We start from the raw sequence: 12,152 nt of genomic DNA, 5'->3' as shown, positions 1-12,152 counted from the left end.
GAAGGAGGCAGAAAAAATCCGGAAGTGAGACGTACGAAGTCAAAAAAGAAGACGATGCCCTCCTCGGAGTCAAAAAGAAGCTTGACCGATAAACTCGATTGGACGCGGCCCCATAGAGCCGCTTACTTGCCCCTCGTAGTTGCCCGTATGCCCCGCCCGCGGCGCCTTTTAGCGTCAGTCTCTTCGGGAGATGGAGGCGTTTGTTTTGAATGACGTACCTGTCAGCTGACAGCGTTGGAAAGTGCGCGCGAACTCAGCGCGGGCGCGCTCGTTCGTCTCATGCTGGAGGGCGGATGGATATATTACCAAAGAGAGTAGGGAAGCCCATTTAGACCGGAAAAGAAAAGAAATTAGATGAAAACTTAAATATACCCCCATGGTAAATCATAATTATGAGATGAAAAGTCCTAATTATGAGATATGAAGTTGTAATTATGAGATACAAAGTCATAAGTATGAGATAACAAGTCACACTTATGAGATTAAACGTTACAATTATGAGATAATGTCATAATGATGAGATACAAAGTCATAATTATGAGATAACAAGTCACACATATGAGATAACAAGTTAAAATGATGAGATTAATTCATAATTATGGGCCGCTCAGTGCATCTCTTCTTTCCTATTACTTTTCTTTTTTTTACTGTAATGGGCTTCCATACAACACAGAACCTCAACCATCAAATAATGTACATGGTTGTCAATGCAGCGAGCAGCTGTCTATCTTTTCCTGAGTAAAACAGATGTTTCCTGGAGTAGAGTTCACACTGAGGGATTTATTGAACTGAGTCCAGTGAATAAGTAAATATGTCCCCATGAGAAATCCTAATTACGAGATATAAAGTCCTAATTACGAGATATGAAGTCCTAATTATGAGATATAAAGTCATAATTATGAGATCAAAAGTCACAATTATCGATACAAAATTGAAATCATGTGACAAAAAGTTATAAATATGAGATTAAAAAGTCAAAATGATGAGGTAAAGTAATAATTATGAGTTATAAAGTCTAATTACTACTACCACTCTCATTGTATGAATAATGTATTTCCTATGCATTGAATATGTTGACCTCTGTTATGACGTTCATTCTGTACACGTGACATCTGTCCATCCGGGGAGAGGGATCCTCCTCTGCTGGTCTCCCAAATTTCTTCCCTTTTTTCTCCCCATTAAAAGTGTTTTCCTGAACCGATGTGAGGTCCCGGGACAGAGGATGTCGTATGTGTATAGACTGCAAATACCCCTGAGGCAAATTTGTAATTTGTGATTTTGGGCTATGCAAAACACATTTCATTTAATCTTATTTATATTTTATTTATATTTGAATCCGGTTTATTTACTGCAAAAAGCACTTTAGCAGTAAAGATCCGGTTCGATAACTACATATCGATTCATCTGAGGAAAGTTTTATTTGACAGACGCGGTCAGGTGACCGCTCTCCGCTTGCGCATGCGCGTCACCAACTCTCACTCGCAGCAGAAAAAGTTGTATCCTGTGACGTCACATGCTCGTCCGCGGTGCACGTGCGCCGAGTGGGAACGGATTCCGCGTGACCGCTAAGCAGCAGCGGGCGGGCGGGCGGTGTTTCATTACCGCCATAAAGTATCTCCAAGCCACTAACCTACGGGGCGACCCAGGGTCACAAAACAAGCGCACCAACTCTCCGACCAACCAACTGCGCTTTTCTTTTTTTTGTTGTTTTGTTTTTTTAGAGCTAACGAGAATAACGCAGAAGCTTAATAGCTAACCAGAAATGGCGACGGCCATTTACTTGGAGCATTACCTCGACAGTGAGTACCCGGGGACGAACCGCATTTATATGAATATTGAGAACGTCTCGCGTGTGTTTTATGGGTCAGTTTTACTGCATCGACTCACTTTCTTGCTTCGCGGCGCAACGAGAGCTAGTTAGCTGTTATGTCACTAGCTTGCGAGCTAACTGGTTGACCTAGAAACCAAGCAAAGGGTTTTTACAAGGGGTTTGTTAAAAATAATGTTGCCGTCACGCGCGTTATTATTATTATTGTTATTAACACTTTTTAAATTCTGTCTATTTTAGTGATAACGTGTGCGTGTGTTTGCTTCAGGGCGGCAGGTAGCGCGCGTTTGCAACCTGTTGATAACCGCGTTAGCCGTTGCCCGCCGGGGTGTGGGGGGGCGGGGTTAGTGAAATGCGTTCCCCCCCGGATGCCTCCACCACCACCATACCTCTGTAACAACAGTAATGCATTTACAAAGGGTGACACGTGCGTTTCACAACTTTACACACACGGTTCCCAACCATTTGACTGGATGAAAGGTGCATAATAAACATAGACATAGAATAAAACAATACAAATAATACAAATAGTGCAATAATCGAGAAATAATTTAAAGTTAAATATGGTAAACAATAAGCAGATAACAGTACTTAACAAGTATTTATTATACAATAAAAGTGGCAAGTCAATTTTAATAAGAAATTAAAAGATGTGCAATGGTGTTAAAGGGAATTGTCCAGGGGATGTGAGTCAGAGTCAGTTACAGGGTCATGGAAAACCTGAAAAAGTCATGTAATTTTAAAATGTTTTTTCCAGGCCTTGAAAAAAAATTAAATCCTAAAGGTTTTTGGAAAAATCCTGGAAATGTGTTATATTCATGTGTTCACGATGTTCATTTAGGCTGAGTTTGAACAAATTAGTATGCTTTCAAAAGAAAGGCAGGCATAGATACAGGCATCTATATAAATGTTTATTCTTTTAATTAAACTATTGTCTCTCATTCATTTGTGTCATTTAAGGTTTACTGTATGCTTTGTATTCTCATTGTTAGTTTAAATACGAAATGTTCTCACTTTTTCATGTTTACACACAGATTTCACAAAATGTTTGGTCATGGAAATCTGGTTTTAAGTCATGGAAAAGTGACAAAAAAAGGGACACTACATTGATAAAGTAGATAAATAAGTAAAGTGTGTTCGCTATGAAATGTCTCTCTCTCTCTCTCTTTGCCTCCCTCACCCTGATGTCGCTTTCTTCTCTAGGTATTGAAAACCTACCATGTGATCTGCAGAGAAACTTCACTTTGATGCGGGACCTGGACAATAGGACTGAAGGTGAGCGTTTAACCTCATAACGCTAATATCCAAATGCTATATTGATTGAATATTTCTCAGCTACGATAACTGAAAACATCTACGTAGTCGTGCAGGTTTTCCATCGCTATAATAATCGTGTTGTTATGCAGAAAAGAAAGGAGAGATCGACCAACTGGCTGACGAGTACATCGCGAAGGTGAAGAACCTGGCCTCGGAGCAGAGAGTGGAACACCTGCAGAAGATCCAGAACGCCTACAGCAAGTGCAAAGAGTTCAGCGATGACAAAGTTCAGCTCGCAATGCAGACATACGAAATGGTCAGTTTCCTGGCACTGTTGTATAGATTCACTTTTCTAAAGATTTTATAATGTCAACATGTTGGAGACGAGCGTTACAGCGACAGTTAGGATGTTTAGAAGTGTGTTTGTAACGGGATCTTCTTCATCGTCAGTGTTTTACTACAGTAGATGGAGTTTGGAGAAACAGACAGGAGCAAAGTAATGTTTTGCTGTGGATGTATTTTAGACACCTAAAATAATCTTATTTTTTGTGAATATTTTCACATATTTATTTTGCTGTCAGACACACTTTTCTAACAGGGGAACTGAAGACGTTATCCCTTTGACAAAAACAGTAATTGTGTCTACCAAGGTGTCCATCAGTGGCTTTGTTTGTTCTTGTGTGACTTTGGTGACGCAGAACGAACCCTTTTAAAACATCAAAGTCACAGAATAACACAAATAAAAACTAACCAGCAACTCCCGTATTCTGCGTGGTTAAATTACTGTTTCTCTCAGTGGAGTCTGGTGCCCTTTTGAAGTATCTAAAACATGTCTTCTGTCCATTTCTCAAAATTGTGGGCGTGCTGACCGCCATCTACTGTAATTAATACCCTGACTGTGGACAAGTACCTCATACAACCTCCCTTCAAACTATCCTTTTAAGTCACACATGATTGTACTTAATGGTTTTCATAAAGTATAGTCCCAGTCTGCAAATAAAACTACACACAAATTCAGGTTCTACGTGAAATCCTCTTTCCTGCAGGTGGACAAACACATCCGCCGGCTGGATGCAGATCTGGCGCGGTTTGAGAACGAGCTGAAGGAGAAACTGGAAATGAGCGGCTACGAAAGTACCGAAGGAAGAGCCGTGAAAAGTGAGTTGCGTATCCTCGAGGCTTTTTCGCCAGCAGACGAAACGGATCGACGCCCGTTTTAACAAAACTGTTTTCAACATTTCCCACAGAGGGTGAATCACGGGGGCTGAGAGAGAAGCGGGCATCCAGAGGAAGAGCAAGGAAAGGTTCTGATGAAGATTCTCCCAAAAAGAAAAAGATAAAAAACAGGTATGTTTGGGCCGGTGGCTCATTACGGTCACAGGTTTACCGAATGACTCACTCGTGTGTTTAATCATAATAATTCTGTATTTCTGTGGGACTTCTAGCCCAGACGTGAGCGACGCCCTTCTGCCGATGCAGCCGTCGGACGTTTTGGACATGCCGGTCGATCCCAACGAGCCGACGTACTGCCTGTGCCACCAGGTGTCGTACGGAGAGATGATCGGATGCGATAACCCAGATGTAAGTGTTTCTTTCTCGCTGTCGGGAACCAGTTTGAGCGCCTGCTTCTGCAACCTGTTCCTAATAATGACATCGTTTGTCATCCCCCCAGTGTCCGATTGAGTGGTTTCACTTTGCTTGTGTTGATCTCGCCTCAAAACCCAAAGGAAAATGGTAAGAACTTTGAATTATTATGATTATTAATACAGATACCTTATGATTAACCTCTGTGCTTTAACATATTTCCCCCCTCTGCTCTCAAACTTCTCAGGTTTTGTCCGAGGTGCACCCAAGACAAGAAGAAGAAATGAGGGTTCCTGCTTTCAGAAACACGTAAAGGGTAAACGAGGATATTTTTCAACTCGGACCCGATTTTAGGACCTTAATGTGTCGAAGTGACTGATGCAACAAAAGAAGAACCTCCGGTACACCGTCTTCTTCACTTGCATTCAGAGATATGAAGTGACAACCTTTCGGGACATAATCGTTCATCCGGTTACTAAGTGACTAATGGGGAAACACATTTTTTTTAATTGGTCCCGTATTGAAGGAGAACGCTGCAGACAGATTGTTATTATAAGTGTCAGAGGACATAATGGAAGGAACCCCGACAGAGAAACCAAACCGTTCTGTTTGTTGTCGTGTCTAATCGAGCCTCGTTCTGAAACGTGTTGCACAAAGACGACGGTGGCAGAGTTGGAGAGAGGAGTCACTTTGTTGGGTTTGATACAAATAAAGCGAGACTTCGCCTCCATTATTCACAATAACAAACGGGCCGGATCAAGTTTTTCTCCGTATGGTTCGTTCCATTATTTTGTCAGACACTTAATAACAACGCTCTGAGTCTGTCGGTGGCAGAAACACGAACATCGGTGGTGAGGAGTTTCCCCCCGAGCGACTTCACGCCACCCTGGTTTTCTCCATCAACCCTGGACTTATTACAAAATATCTTCTCCCCGTTAGTCAGAGACCAAAACATGGGGAAACAAGGTCCAGGTTGAAAAATACTGAAGTTACTCTTTAACTAATGTATGCATTGTCGTTGTAGTTAATAGTGTAACGTGTGTGTGTATATAGATATATATACACATAGATTTATCTATATATATCTGTATATACATATATAGATATATTCAGATCCTATAACTCCATCGACTTGGTGGGTCATACTGCTTTTTTTATTTTTTTTAAACGCCTAATCTGGTTTCGGAGTCCAGCTACACTTGTAGCACTGTTATCTCTCCTCCCAATCACAACATCTTTTTTTTTTTTTCATTATATTATCATCACTGGCATACCCACAAATCTTGGATCGGGGCTCGAGCTTACTTGAAATATATACATTTTATAAAAGGACTATTTTTGAATCGAAAGCCTGCTGAGAATCAATGATTTTTAAAACGCCTGACGGTAAAAGGAATAATGTGTCAGATTTTTCAGTTCGCTACCTCTTTAGGGAAAACATCAGCACTGCACAAAGGACTGCAATTGATACCGGTGTCAAAAAAAAAGAAGAGTTTTGAAAATCTGAAACCAAACACGCAAAGCAATGGAAGTGTATTCTTTATCACTTTTCAAAGAACCTGTGACATGTTTGAATGTATTTTGGTACTAATGGTCAGTCAGTCTCTCGTCAGCTGAATGAGGTATTTAAGCACTTTGAATGAAATGTCCCCTGAAGAGGTTTGAAACCGCAGACTTGGTTTTATGACGTAGTTCATCTCCTTTAAAGCTCTGCCATAGCGCACCACTTCAAACCATATGGAAATGCAGTATATAATACACACATCTATCCTTTGTATGATATCAAACAATATTTTGTGGACACCGTTTTTTTTCCTCCAAAGAATCTATATGTTGTATTGCTTACTTATTGGTGTACACTCAAATTGTATTTAATAGGATTTTACTATCTTCTTTCCTATTCAACTGTGAATAACACGTTCGGTTGTAAAGCCACAAAATAAACGAGCCAAAGTCTTTGTATTTTGTAAAATTCAGTATTTTATAACAAATAAATATTCACTATTATTCATGCGTCAGACTTTTTTTGAATGAAATGTTTTGTGTGTTTTTAAAATGTCCTTTCAGCCCAAATGAGACCTGATGTTGGTACGTAATGTCTTTTATTGCTGCAGTTCTTTAGTAACGGCTTCAAATGGGAGTGAATGCTGTAATCTCTCTCTGTAGTACAAGGATCCACTTCCACTCAAATCCAAAACACTCTACTTGCCACTTCATTGGGTTAAACCAACTAAGATGATTTAATTCCTATTACGTCCATCAAGCTGCAAATGTAACCTTCATGGAGGTTGCATTGTTCAGTTTGTTGAAGCCGTTTTAGTTCAACTTTAGGGACATTTTGGGCGCTTTAGTCTGCAGATATGTTTAATCTTATTGGTGTTTCTAATATACAATCCACCCTTATTGATTGTGAATGAGGTGGGCCGAATATTGTCACTTTAAGTAGCTGCCAAATGTTCACAACATTGAGTCAACACGGCTCTGAAACACAAAAACAGAACATGGGAGGTTGAGTCGCTGCATCGGACTGCATCAGCTATAGATACCTGTACCTAATAAACTGGCAGCTTATCGAGTGTACTTTACTGTGTGCAAGAATGTATTTTCCGACTTTAAGTAAACACTTGAGTCGTGTCAGATTTTGAGTTTTAAAATCCATCGTCTGACTCTTCGTCCCAGCTGCATTTCCCTTGCGTGGTCTTCCCGAAATCCATCTCCACGTCGTAGACAAAGTCGGGGTCGTCTTGGCGCCTCCGGTTCTTCTCAAACAGTTCGTCCATTTGGCTCTTCTTGCGGGCCAGCCCGTCGTCGTCCAGTTTGTTGAGGTCTTCGTCGGGGTCCAGGCAGAAGGAGGCCAGGCTGCGCTCCAGGCTGAGGCCCTCCATGTGGTCTCGCAGGATGAGGTGAAGCTTCTCCAGCTGGCTCTGGGGCACGGCCTCCAGGTAGTCCCTGTGCCGAGGGTGGTTCTTCAGCCTCTCCGCAGCCATGCAGTAGTCTGGAGGTCAAGGAGAGACGGGGTCAGATTAGCCATCTATAGGGCCCTCCTATTTACCCCATGTTCCTGTACCCATCAAGTGTTCTTTTTGTTGCATCCTCAGAACCTTATGCTGCAGACTTCCTGTCCAGTTTGAGGACATTTGATATAATATAAACTGAAATAATTAAGGTTTTGATATAGTTCATACAAATGAAGGACCCTCTTTGAAGCCATTATTCTTACAGTTTACATCGTGTTTTAACTGTGCATATTATATCAATTTAAATCCAGTTGATGTGCAATAAAGTTGCCACCAACGCCTTGAGGGCGAGAAAATGAACAATAACAGTGTAAACAAACAAAAACAATTGTCGCAGTAGAGATTTTCCTGGATCCACATCTGAATAGTTTAAAATCAAATACAACTAAATTATTGTCTTTTCTTACCAGAATATTTCGAGAATTTTCGCACTGGTATAATCCTCTTTCGGACATGTTTAGTTTCCTTGTGTTCATAGATTAAAACGATGGCGGGAGGACTGAACTGGACTCCACATCGCTTTGCCTCGAAACTCATCCTCTGTTCACCGTCTGGTTCTAACTGGAGTTCAGCGGGAAAGGGCTAAAACATTTTAACCATAATAATTACTATATATTTTATATATAAAAATGCGTTTGACAACCGAGCTTCAGCGACGACGCCGTTGCCTGAGGTCGGTCTCGAACTTCTCTGTCTTAGCTAACGCCTGTCTATATTTATAATACATATTTGAAAGTCATATTTTGTATTAAGGATTATATACATTATGGATATCTGTTTGTCTACAACCCCCCCCCCCCCCCCACACCCCCGCCCTGTTTTATAAGTAATTATAGCATCAGAGCGATAGCACTAGTCTTTTCTTTCTAGTCAGGCGCTATCGCAGCTTTCCTAAAAGAACAACGGGGTCCTTCAACGTTCGTTTCCGTAAACAGAGCATGAGCACCTACATACACATAGGAAGTTAAAAACGCTGTTTGTCGTTCACCGACACAATTTTTTGATGTATTTGGTACTTTTTACTGTTTTCGTGTGTTTATCGACATGCCATTGTTTTATCCAAAAAGGTAAAATAACATTTTATAGTGTTAGACCTCCTGGCTGAAACCGATAAACACGAATTAGTTGTGTTTAACCAAAACATGTTTCTGGCTGAGGACAGAAAGCAGCCTCTTCTCTTATAAATGCATTAATTTAAAAAAGTGTCATGAAGGATTACGTTTAGAATTAAGTGTCATCAGTCTCTTGGGTGGAAATTCAATTTAGATTAAAAAGCAAGCATCTTTATATTTTATTTTGAAATTCACCGTTCATGTTTGTTTTAATATCAGACCTAAAAATAAAAAGAATGTCAGTCATAGATATATTTACTTCAGATGTCGTTTTCAAATATCTTCTCTGTTAAGTCTTGTTCTCTTGACCAAAACTACCTAAATATGTTTGCAGATGTGCAGAAGAACGAGAGCCACTGTGGTCTTCTGAAGCAGTGGCTTGAATCCTCCCTAGTTTCAGTGGAGCTCACAAAGAAGGGTTTCCACAGGTATTTTGTGGCGTATTTTCCAACACGGAACAATAACCGCCTTCAAGGCTCCTCGTGAGTGATTTTTTTCGTGTGTTTCAGGGAGGTGGTCACCACAGTAGAGCTCAGCCCAGATGTGCTCAGTGGGGTCAGAGTGGTGCTGCTCCACAGGTGGCCCAGAGGCGTCTATGTGGATCCGTACCAACTTGCATCCTTGAGTGAGCACAGCAGTTGGCAGGTAAGACTGACAGAAACTGAAGCCAAAGCAAAGCCCATACTCCACACTACATTCATGTCCACTGTGTATCTGTTGTATTGACGTATGTATTTCCCCTCTGTAAGATATTAATAGATTCAGCCATTGACCTCGAGGTGCCTGCTCACAAGACCGCAGGATTTGTCACATATGTTTATCCCGCCCTCAACGGACCAACTCCCAGACTGAAAGTAGCGATTCCCATTCATGGTCGCTACCACGAGCCTTCTTATGATGGTGAAACGTTCACAGCTGTCGAAATGCAACATCCAGAGCTGCTGCTGCGGACTGAAAAATGTAAGCAGTTGATTTTTATTCTGTAGTCGTGTATGCCTCTCTTCTCACAAACTATATAAATATATATTATAATAGTTTTTTATATATATTTTTAGTTAAGAATATACCAATATCTTATATTGTTTAAAACAATATCTTGACTACTAAAGGTCCATTGTCAGAAACACTGGATGAAAATATTCAGCTGAGGGAGTCAGAAAATGAAGTGATTGTTTGTAGGGCTGCAACTAATGATTATTTTCTTTATCGATTAATCTGCTGATTATTTTATATATTCAATTCAATTAATTTTGTATGGCCCAAAATTACAAATTTGCCTCAGAAGGCTTTCAAATCTGTACACTTACGACATCCTGTGACCCACATCGGAACAGGAATGAATCGATTAATCGCTTGGTTCATGTCAGAAAATATTGAAAAGGGTCTTTAAATGTCTTATTTTTGTGAAGATACTCAGTTAAATATGATATAAAACAGAGAAAAGCAGGCAATCTCCATATATGAGTGGCTGAAAACAGCATTTTCTGCCAATTTTGCATAAAAAAATGACTATAGTTTATTATTAATTATCTGGGCCAATCGTTTAATCGTCTGTTCTTCATCTAAACTTCCTTCTAGGTTCGCAGCTCAACAACGTGGAGCCTCATACGGTCGTGGACGCCCCCTGTGCTCACGACAATTCGAGCACATGTCAGTGGCTTAAACTCCAGCATCAGGTGGTTCTATATACATATTTTTTATTTTTTAATGGAAGAATGTAAAACTTTTTATGATTACAATTGTCTACTGTTGCTTTTCTTTTTCATCACTCAAAACTCCTCTTGCATCCCGTAGGAGCGAGGTCCTGCGGGCGTTCGGTTTCCGGTGGGCGACGGGTCTTTGGTGGCGCCTGTGTGCGGTGGAACCCTCCTGGTCACAATGCTCTGCTGCGTGGCTCTGTCCAAACACATGTGGGAACACCGCATCAGTTAAACGACAACGTACCTCTCATCAAACAGTTCAAGGTCCTGTGGTTATACAGTTCTGTCTGATCCCAGGATCGTCCACTGTGGTCCAAGTTTTCTACATAAAACCTCAAAAGGCCATAAAGACAATAACACCACACAGACTTTAACACGCACAGATAGATACTTTCAGGTGTATATGAATCATTTAAACAGGAAATGCATAAAACAGCTTAATAGGGAGTTACACAAACTTAATCTATTTTACATCAGTACAGGTTTCTTAAATTAAGGAGGTTCCTGGTTTTGCTCTGTAAAGTAATTCAGTGAACAAAAAGGTTGTTGAAAAATGTCTCTTTTACTGTAAATAAATATCTGTGTTCTGATTGATCCAAATTGCTGTGAATGATTTTTCCTCGTTATAATCTTGGTTCAGAAGTAGAATATACCTCGAGATGATTTTAATCATTTTACTTTACTTAGTTTTTTTTTCTTCAGAATTTTTTGTTAAGTAAAAGCAGTCGTTGCAGCAAAATATAATGCTTACTAGTGGAGCAATGGAACCCACGTTCTCCTACGAGGAGAACACACAACTACATATGCATGCATACACGTACATATATACATACATATGCATAGGCACACATACATGCATGCAGTATACATACATATGTACACACATATACATACATACATGTGCATAATATATACATAGCTGTACATGTTGCACAAATAGCCTGTCATGTTATATTTGTATTCATCTATCCATTACGTGTTGCTTTCTAGCGACCCGGTGCAGGAAGCTGTATAAAAGGAAAATACAATGAAAATATAAAATAAAATGCTGTAAAAAATATGTGCAATATATCTGAATTATTATCGAGGAAACCACAAAGTGCATACATAAGCCACTTTCCAAAAGGTCTGACTATTTAGCTGAAATATAAACTGTTTAAACTAAAACTATAGCTACTATAAACTTCTCGCTCAGCCTTTATTCTGAAATTCATTTTGGAGCTCATGGTGCGCAGTTCCGCTTCCTCTTCGCCACAACGGAATTACCCGAGGGCCGATAAAAGATAGAAGAAAAGTTGCCCTTTGTAAATAGTTTGTGGCCACATTTTTTTATTTAAATAATTATTTTTATATTCTCTCGCCGGTTCCCGTTGCCTCGTAACGTAACGGAGGAAGTCCTGGTTTTAACGGTTTTTACAAACGTTTCTCCAAACCGTCGAGGATCGTCTCGTGAAGTTCTGTTGAAGTTATAACCGGTGAGCTGCGCTCGTCTGTTAAGACAATAATAAAGAGAAACGCTCCTTGTGGGTATTTCTACAAGAAATCATCTCTGGGTTGTTTTTTAAATCACCTTCTCGGCGACGTCAAAGTTGTCGCGAAGGAAACCGTCAACTTTTGTGTTGCCGGGCTAGTTAGCTTTAGCTTTCAGTAGCTT

The 12,152-nt window shown here is 40.2% G+C and overlaps 3 protein-coding genes across 3 annotated transcripts; 2 read left to right on the top strand and 1 right to left on the bottom strand.

Moving 5' to 3' along the window:
* Positions 1-1,762: 1,762 nt before the first annotated feature.
* Positions 1,763-4,981, top strand: ing5a (inhibitor of growth family, member 5a; the record flags this gene model as incomplete). The annotated part of the gene is made up of 8 exons (XM_079220533.1): positions 1,763-1,799; positions 3,032-3,103; positions 3,235-3,401; positions 4,132-4,243; positions 4,333-4,432; positions 4,531-4,666; positions 4,758-4,819; positions 4,917-4,981. The coding sequence occupies 8 exons, from the start codon at positions 1,763-1,765 to the stop codon at positions 4,954-4,956; spliced, it is 726 nt and encodes a 241-aa protein (XP_079076659.1). The 3' UTR covers positions 4,957-4,981.
* A 2,313-nt stretch (positions 4,982-7,294) lies between these two features.
* On the bottom strand, positions 7,295-8,250 carry cep19 (centrosomal protein 19). Its single transcript, XM_079220534.1, has 2 exons — positions 8,094-8,250; positions 7,295-7,664 (listed from the first exon to the last, which is right to left on the bottom strand). Exons 1-2 carry the CDS (start codon positions 8,221-8,223, stop codon positions 7,318-7,320), a joined length of 477 nt encoding a protein of 158 aa, XP_079076660.1. The 5' UTR covers positions 8,224-8,250; the 3' UTR covers positions 7,295-7,317.
* A 405-nt stretch (positions 8,251-8,655) lies between these two features.
* On the top strand, positions 8,656-11,079 carry pigx (phosphatidylinositol glycan anchor biosynthesis, class X). The gene is made up of 6 exons (XM_079220511.1): positions 8,656-8,753; positions 9,133-9,226; positions 9,308-9,443; positions 9,548-9,758; positions 10,377-10,474; positions 10,593-11,079. The coding sequence occupies exons 1-6, from the start codon at positions 8,690-8,692 to the stop codon at positions 10,728-10,730; spliced, it is 741 nt and encodes a 246-aa protein (XP_079076637.1). The 5' UTR covers positions 8,656-8,689; the 3' UTR covers positions 10,731-11,079.
* The last annotated feature ends 1,073 nt before the right edge of the window (positions 11,080-12,152 follow it).

Source organism: Taurulus bubalis, assembly GCF_910589615.1.
Source record: "Taurulus bubalis genome assembly, chromosome: 7".
Taxonomy (NCBI): domain Eukaryota; kingdom Metazoa; phylum Chordata; class Actinopteri; order Perciformes; family Cottidae; genus Taurulus; species Taurulus bubalis.
This window is presented reverse-complemented; position numbering and strand designations above follow the sequence as displayed.

What these genes read in the sequence shown, in the direction of transcription:
- cep19 (XM_079220534.1), bottom strand. Translation starts at nt 8,223, where the DNA reads ATGAGTTTCGAGGCAAAGCGATGTGGAGTCCAGTTCAGTCCTCCCGCC. An exon ending in AAAATTCTCGAAATATTCTG is followed by an intron (nt 7,665 to 8,093) that starts GTAAGAAAAGAC and finishes CTTGACCTCCAG; the next exon opens with ACTACTGCATGGCTGCGGAG.
- pigx (XM_079220511.1), top strand. Translation starts at nt 8,690, where the DNA reads ATGTATTTGGTACTTTTTACTGTTTTCGTGTGTTTATCGACATGCCAT. An exon ending in CCATTGTTTTATCCAAAAAG is followed by an intron (nt 8,754 to 9,132) that starts GTAAAATAACAT and finishes ATATGTTTGCAG; the next exon opens with ATGTGCAGAAGAACGAGAGC. An exon ending in GTGAGCACAGCAGTTGGCAG is followed by an intron (nt 9,444 to 9,547) that starts GTAAGACTGACA and finishes CCCCTCTGTAAG; the next exon opens with ATATTAATAGATTCAGCCAT.